General features: G+C 28.5%; 1 protein-coding gene across 1 annotated transcript; it reads left to right on the plus strand.

The window, feature by feature from the left end:
• Positions 1 to 1,647: 1,647 nt before the first annotated feature.
• On the plus strand, positions 1,648 to 5,190 carry LOC107484081 (fe(2+) transport protein 1). Its single transcript, XM_016104694.3, has 2 exons — positions 1,648 to 2,285; positions 4,501 to 5,190. The coding sequence occupies exons 1-2, from the start codon at positions 1,653 to 1,655 to the stop codon at positions 4,954 to 4,956; spliced, it is 1,089 nt and encodes a 362-aa protein (XP_015960180.1). The 5' UTR covers positions 1,648 to 1,652; the 3' UTR covers positions 4,957 to 5,190.
• Positions 5,191 to 7,912: the final 2,722 nt, after the last annotated feature.

Raw genomic sequence — 7,912 nt, forward strand, 5'->3', positions numbered from 1 at the left:
AAGAAAAATATGAATAAAACAAAAGAGAAGAAAAAATAACAGGAGAAATGTGTTGTTAGTCATAGAATTTAATAATACAATGACAATTGTTTATATAAAAAAATTAAATTGATAAACAAAGACATATAAATAATTATTATTTTTAAATATAGAAAATACGAGAAAAATATAGAATATACAAATAAGACTCATACAATGTCTCCACAACAATCAATTCGTTTGCTTATTACGTCACTGTTTTACTTCTTTTCATTATATGTTTTTTAAATTAACAGGCAACCAATATTTAATTAGTGGATAATAGTTAGAAATATTGCAGGCAGCATGAACCATGAAAGATTTCAATAAATTCTCATTTTCCGTAATTTATGTTTTGCGTTCGGTGGTTCTTATCTTTTATCTCTTGTCTCTTGTAAAATACATTGGCTCTCCTATTTATTTATTTATTTTTTATTTTTTTATTTATAAAAAAACTTGTTATTAATAGAAATTTTATCGCGCTAATTGTCTGATTGGTGAAAAATAATTAATCTGTTGTCCTAACTGATGTACGTAGTACTTGTTGATACGTCTAATAATTTATGTATTAATTAACAATTGTTATATAATGACCGTGCTTTGCGTCCTTTACAATTTAATTGAATAATTTCAACAAAATCTATAAGAAATTAATTTTTATATTAGTTAATACTTCTCATTTTTTATATTAAAATTACTTTAGTCACCAAAAAAAATATTAAAATTACTTTACCTTTATTTTTTTTGAGAGTTTAAAATTCATAAATTATAATTTCGAATAATAGACAACGGTGGGTCACAGGGAAAAGTAAATTTGTGGTGGTATATATTATTGAGATTTGTATTGAAACTTGGAAGAAAGAAGAAGAAAAAGATGAGGAGGGAGATATTGATGAATAAATGAAATAAAAAGAAATTTCACAAGCAATTAGTTGAAATTCTTTACTAAAAAATTTGGTTATATATTTAGTTGAATTAATATCTTTTTGTTTACTTTGATATTTTTTCACTTTTTATATAATATCTTAATTTTTAATTTTTATTCATTTACTATTTCGTTGCCTAATTACTAATTAAAAATAAATTAATTCCTTAAAAAAATCATTAATATAAATGATACATTATTATTAATATTATTATTATTATTATTTGTCCTTTTATAATTTTTTTTTTGTGTTTGTCAAGTTTAAACATCAAATATTTTAAATTTTTAATTAACAATCTTGTATTATAATAAGATTTAATTAATAAACTCAATTTTCACAAAATTAAAAATCAAACTAGTTATCAGACTAATAAAAAATTGAAATGATATTCAACTAGAGTGATTTGAAGCATGTATATTAAACAAAATTATTTTTGACTAATTTTTAAGTTTTTGACTAATTCACTCACAGTTAATTTTCATCCTAAATTGAATTGATTTGGTGGGTAATTTTTGATTAATCCAATTAAATTAATCAGTCTAATTTAATTTTCAGAACAATATAAAAAATTAAAATTACTGATCGATATTTAATATTTAAATTTATTCAATTAATGACGTGTGCAAGCCCTTCATATTATGTATATCTATATAAAGAAGCTTCATCTATATTCAAAAGTGTTAGCTTCATATATAAACAGGAACAATAATGGGTACTAATTCAGAAGTAAAACATCTGAAGCTGAAGATCTCTTTGGTCTTCATCATCATCGTTCTCTTCATACCCAAAAGCCTAGCAGAGTGCGAATCCGAATCAGTAGACTCATGTAACAACAAAGAGAAAGCTCTCCCTCTAAAAATCGTGGCTATCTTTGCAATCTTGGTAACCAGCATGATCGGCGTATCTCTGTCTTTTGGGAGGCGTTCGATCCCGGCGTTGAGCCCCGAAAACGACCTCTTCATGGTGGTGAAATGCTTCGCCGGGGGGATCATTCTTGGCACGGGGTTCATGCACGTGCTGCCGGATTCATTCGACATGCTGGGGTCTGATTGTCTTGAGGAGAAGCCATGGCACGAGTTTCCCTTCTCAGGGCTCGTTGCCATGTTCTCTGCCTTATTCACGCTCATGGTGGATTCTTTGGCCACAAGCTTTTATGGTAAGAAGAGTAGTGATGCAGTTATTCCAGATAGCCACACTGGTGCAGTTGGTGGTCATCAAGAACAAGAGATGGGTGTTGTTGTTAGTGTTGGCCATTTCCATGGTCATCATCATGCAGCAATTGAGGCTACTAAGAATGAAGATGGAGACACACAACTCGTGCGTTATCGTGTTGTTGCTATGGTAACATTATTAAATTACTCTTCTTCTCTTTATTCTCCTAATCTATGCTTAGTATTATGAGAAACGTTACATCGTCATCATAAATTATTGTTTTTAATTATTATTTTTAATTATTAATTTAATTTTTTTATTACAATATATTTTAACTCATATTTTAAATATTAATGTAACTAATGATTGATCTAAATTAATATATTCTCATAATTTTTTAATAGTGAAAACTCAGAAGAAGTCCACTTTACGTAAAGTTGATATCTGAAATTGTTAGATAAAAATTTAGTCAAATCAGTCAAATTATCTAATGGTTCTCAGATATTAACTTTATATGAAGTCCACTGTATTTGAATTTTTATCTTTTTTAATATTCTTCTAATATTATTAATACTTTATATAGATAAATGAAGAAAAAAATAATAAAAAGATAAATTATTTTACGTGTTATTTAGATAAAAAATAAATAAAAAAATAAAAAAAATTTATTTGGATAAAAAAATTATAATACAAAATTACATTAATATCTTTAAATTTTTTATTAATCAAAGGATGAATTAATCATTTTACTCTTGTTTATACATTTTTCTTTCATTTTTATCTCATCTTTAAAAAGAATTAGTAAATCTCATACTATTTTTTTTCTATGGTATTTTTCTTTTTCATTAAAACAGCAAAAAACTCACATACATTTTTATCGTTTTTTTATATATATTTTTATATTTTTTAATTCAAATAATGTATAAAAGAGGAGATTTTTACACATATAAATAAAATAAATTTTTTATTTATTAATATGTATAATTTTTAAATTATTTACAAATTTAAAATATAAAACACATACTCAAATTCGATAAATACACAATAAATATGCACATATTTCATACGCATTGGTTTCGAAATATGATATGTTAATCTCAAATGCACCCAAAATTTGGCTCGTTTATTAAATAGAACATATTTACAACATTTGACATGTGTGCATGTGTGTTCTGTTCAAAATTAATGTCTTCCTTAGTTAAACCCTTTCTTATCATGTCTTTTGCCTCGTATTTTGTTCATTCATATATTTAAATTTTAAATATTTAAAAATGATTTATTTAATATTTTTTAAATTAAATATTAATTTTTAAATTTTTTAACAAATTAAACACTAATTTTTAAACATCATAATAATTATTTAATATTAATTAATAATAATCATCATCACCTCCAAGCAACATATTTATATATTTTTTTATTTTGTGATTCGATAGGGATGTTTAAAAAGTAGGTCGACTAAATTTAAAGGATAACATAATTAATTTTCATTCAATTTATATTACGGTATTTATATTTTATACAGTAATAATTTTATATTTATTTACCAAAAAATATGTCTAAATATTAAAAGCTAGCTAGAATTTATATATTCATCTAAGTATTACTTTTTCTTAAATCCTTTATTGTTTACTAAGCATTTTAATGTAGCCTCTTTTCCAGATATTTTAATTGGAAGTGATGTTATTACGAATATATTAGCAATAAATCTAATTTAATCAAGTTGAAAGTTGAAAATTTTTCTTTTATATGTTATTATATAAGAAAACCAAAGGATTCAGATGAGGATGATTGAGGAGATAGAGTGATAAGAATAGGCACCGAAAAGAACGTCGAAATGTGGGATGAAAACAGGAATACGGTTGGAGAAAATTAAACACACACATCTTAGATGCCATGCATTTGAAATATATTCAATTTGCTAAATGGATCAGATTTTGAGTACACCCGAAACTAGTGTATTTCATTTTTTTTTTTATATTTTAAATGCACTGTATTTGAAATACATATATATATTTTATTTTATGTGCATTTACGATATAATTAAAATGCCAACGAACTATAGTTTAAATGACATAATCTCTTTATATTCACTTAAAAAATTACGAATTTAAATTTCTCTATCTTTAGTAAAAAAAAAATATAATTAAGATTTTAAATTTATAAATAGCTCAAAAATAATGCATATGTATAAAAAATTATTTATTTTATTTATATAAAAGGCTCTTAAAAGATATCTTGTTTTGACTTATCATAATGATGTAGCTCATTATTATTAAAGTACATCTTGCTCTGACTTATCATCAATATATAATTTAAGGAAAAATATATTGTGAAAACACTTATTATCTTATTTACTATAGAAAATAAAAAATAATGTTTGTTTGAGCGCATTGGTGTGCAGGTGCTAGAACTTGGAATTATTGTTCATTCAGTAGTGATAGGCCTGTCCATGGGTGCTTCAAATAACACATGCTCCATAAAAGGCCTTATAGTGGCCCTTTGCTTCCATCAAATGTTTGAAGGCATTGGTCTTGGCGGTTGCATTCTTCAGGCCCAATACAAGTTGTTAAAGAGGGTGGTGTTGGTGTTGTTCTTCTCAATTACAACCCCATTTGGAATCGCATTAGGAATTGGATTGTCCAGAATCTACAAAGAGAACAGTCCAAGTGCCCTAATCACAGTTGGTATGCTTAATGCATCATCAGCTGGGCTTTTAATCTACATGGCATTGGTTGACCTTCTCTCAACTGATTTCATGAGTCCTAGGTTACAGAACAACATTAAGCTCCAATTCAAGTCTTACGTTGCTGTCTTTCTGGGTGCTGCTGGCATGTCTGTCATGGCAAAATGGAATTAACAATGCTTAATCATATGTGGTCTAGACCCTGCGTCATGGCAATTCATTTGCCTCGTGAGTAATCATATCTAGATTCGAAATTACTGAGACCAAATAGTGGATAGAAATTTTAAAAATGTTATGTATGTATGTCTGCGTGTGGTATAAGTAAGTTTGTAATATTGTAATGTTTAAGATTGAGAGATGTTTAACTAGTCTCAAACAAAAAATAATGCTTAATCATATATGTTTGTTGTGCCATGATTTCTGTAATTTTTAATGTAATAATGTGTTAGATGAAGCTAAATCATTTGTTTTCTTAAAAATTGGGAGCTTGTGTTTCATTTAATTTAATGTGATGCATTCACAAGAAATAGTCTCAACGTTAACTATTTCATGTTTATGTTTGAATAAATGAAATGAAATGGAAGTGGCAATATTTCTAGAATGTTGTATGTTGCTGATTAATTGTTGTACTAGCTTTCTACTTATAATTATTTAGCTTTTTCTCTATTCAAAGTGTAACTTATTAGAACTTAGATATATAACTATATAGCTTATTATTAGTTTATTATTACTAATATAAATGTTAAAATATGGAGTTCTTATGAAAAAAAAATATGGTACTTGTTTCATTTGATTTTTAGTAATCTCGACAAGGTGTCGAATTAAACTTGTATCAATATCTTAGTTTGGAGAATAGATACGATTCCTCTGAAAAAGAGTAAATTTGACTTAGGATTTACTTAGTGTTTATGTTGAAAAGTGTATAAAATGCTCGATGATATTAAATTGTGGCAAATAATGTAAAAAATTGTAATAAAAGAAAATAAGTAAAATAAATGAAAGCTTTAAATAAATAAGAGAATAAAATTGAAATTGAAAGAAAATAAAATACTTGAGAAAAAGAAAAAAATGCTCAAAGAAAAGTAAAATAAAATAAATTAAAAGGAAAAAGGAAAATAAAGGAAATAAATTAAAGTAGTGAATTCCAGACACTCACGTGCACTTACACTCCATTGTCTTTCGTTGCGTCATTGACAGAGTTTTGTGTGATGATGAAGTGTTTAGATTGAAGTCCCTGATTTCTTCTGAACTTCTCTTATTTATAGACCACAAGGATAGACTTGTAGAATGTTTCTCTCTTTTCACGATCTAACTTTCTCCTTTTTCTTAGGTTCTCACAACCCATGACCTTGCCTTGACTTCGGAAGACTTTGTTCTCCATGGTGAACACCTTACGTCTTTGCGATTACCTTGGTCTCAAAGACCCACATTTTGTCAAATTAAACCACGCGTAATTATAAAATTTTGACCTAAGTCCTTCTTGACTCGACTCATCTCATAATCAATATTCTATTTTTTATTGTCGAGTCCTCACTCCGTCGAAATTTAGACCATGTGCGATCAACAGATTTTGACCGAGATCCTTTTCGACTTAATTCATATGAGGCAATTGATACCCAATTCTATCATAGTCGAATTTCGCAACAGATCAAAATTTCATACTAACAATAGTATTACTCTTTTCCAAATACTCAAAATGACAAGTTTGGCTAATTTATATATACATATAAGTTATTTGTCAAAAGTTCATCATTCACATAACTACTAGTCTAAGCTTTCATGAATACATTTAATTATACATGTATTATACACTACAGCAAAGGCGGAGGATAGCAGTAAAAAATTGCTTGCCGTTAATCCAAGTGCCGTAGCTAACATAGATACCAGCCATTGTCACTCTGCTTCCGTAACTTCTGCTTGGATAGCCACTACTGCATGAAGAACCACCGGTAATCAATATTTTTATCCTAATTAACTCATTTATCCAATCTTATTTTATCTGATAACGAACAATTTCCTCCCACACCTGTAGCACTAGAAACCTGCAAAAAGCATATTGGAAGCGTGCGAAACCTTGAAGTCGCTGCTCCACCGTGCGCCACTGCTGCCCATCCATAATCCTTTCTCCGGCATCAACCTTTCGTGTCTCCTCCACAGTGAGTGAAATCCCTGCCCCATCCTCCACGGTGTACGAGAAATCCCTAAAATCTGCTCTACCCTTCGTGTCTGTGTGGTTGTGGAGTAGCGCGGCTGCCATCCGTCCTTATCTCCCTGGCATTGACCTCTCACCTCTCCCCCATAGTCCGTGAAACCCCTGCTTCCCCCTCCATGTTGCGTGAAATCCTTAATCTCTTCTCTACTTACTTTCATCACATTCTTTAATGAACAGGCACCATGTTATGGAATTCATATTTGGGATTTTTTTCAATTATTACTTGTGAACACAATAAACATTGTTGATAATAAAACTAATTGAAACCTATAGTTAGCAGTATATTGTAACTGGCATTCCATTCCATTCCTATAATGCATTTTAATTTAAAGGTTTAACCTCTCCTCAGTCCTCTGTTTCTGATCTTTTTACTTTCTTCCTAAACCTTTAGTTCGTTCTTCCCCATTGCTCTTTCTTTCTTGTTTTCACTCTTAATCACTTACAAGGTTTGAATCCTATTTTTCTCAAAATTTGGCTATATCTTCGTGGTTCAAATTGTGATTTCAGATTATTTTGATTCAGTTTTTGTCTATATCTTCTATTAGTTGGGGTTAATTGTGGCTTTTTAGAGTTAGGGATTTGAATGTACATTTATTTAGATTTATTGTGTGCTTTGTAATTTCTTTTTGTCTCTCATATTCTCATTAATGGATTGCTAAAGTGAGGTCTCTGTCTACAAATCAATACTACACTTGTGATTTAGATATTATGTATGCTTTTGGTTTGTGAGTAATTTTATGTAATTTCAATCATCACTTTACACTAGGTTCCTAACCTTCTGCTAGTGTTGTCAAAGAACTGTTGGTAATTCATACACTGTGGCTTAGTGAGCTAGGTGTTAATTATGCAAAAGTGAAACTATGCCCTTTTTTTTCTTGTTAACTTGATATTTAGTTTTTACTTTTTGGTTTTGGATCT

This window comes from Arachis duranensis, chromosome 4 (assembly GCF_000817695.3).
Source record: "Arachis duranensis cultivar V14167 chromosome 4, aradu.V14167.gnm2.J7QH, whole genome shotgun sequence".
NCBI classification, from domain to species: domain Eukaryota; kingdom Viridiplantae; phylum Streptophyta; class Magnoliopsida; order Fabales; family Fabaceae; genus Arachis; species Arachis duranensis.

Bases quoted from the DNA above. Each gene is read 5' to 3' on its own strand.
- LOC107484081 (XM_016104694.3), top strand. From the start codon at position 1,653: ATGGGTACTAATTCAGAAGTAAAACATCTGAAGCTGAAGATCTCTTTG. The intron at 2,286-4,500 runs GTAACATTATTA...ATTGGTGTGCAG, and splicing joins GTTATCGTGTTGTTGCTATG to GTGCTAGAACTTGGAATTAT.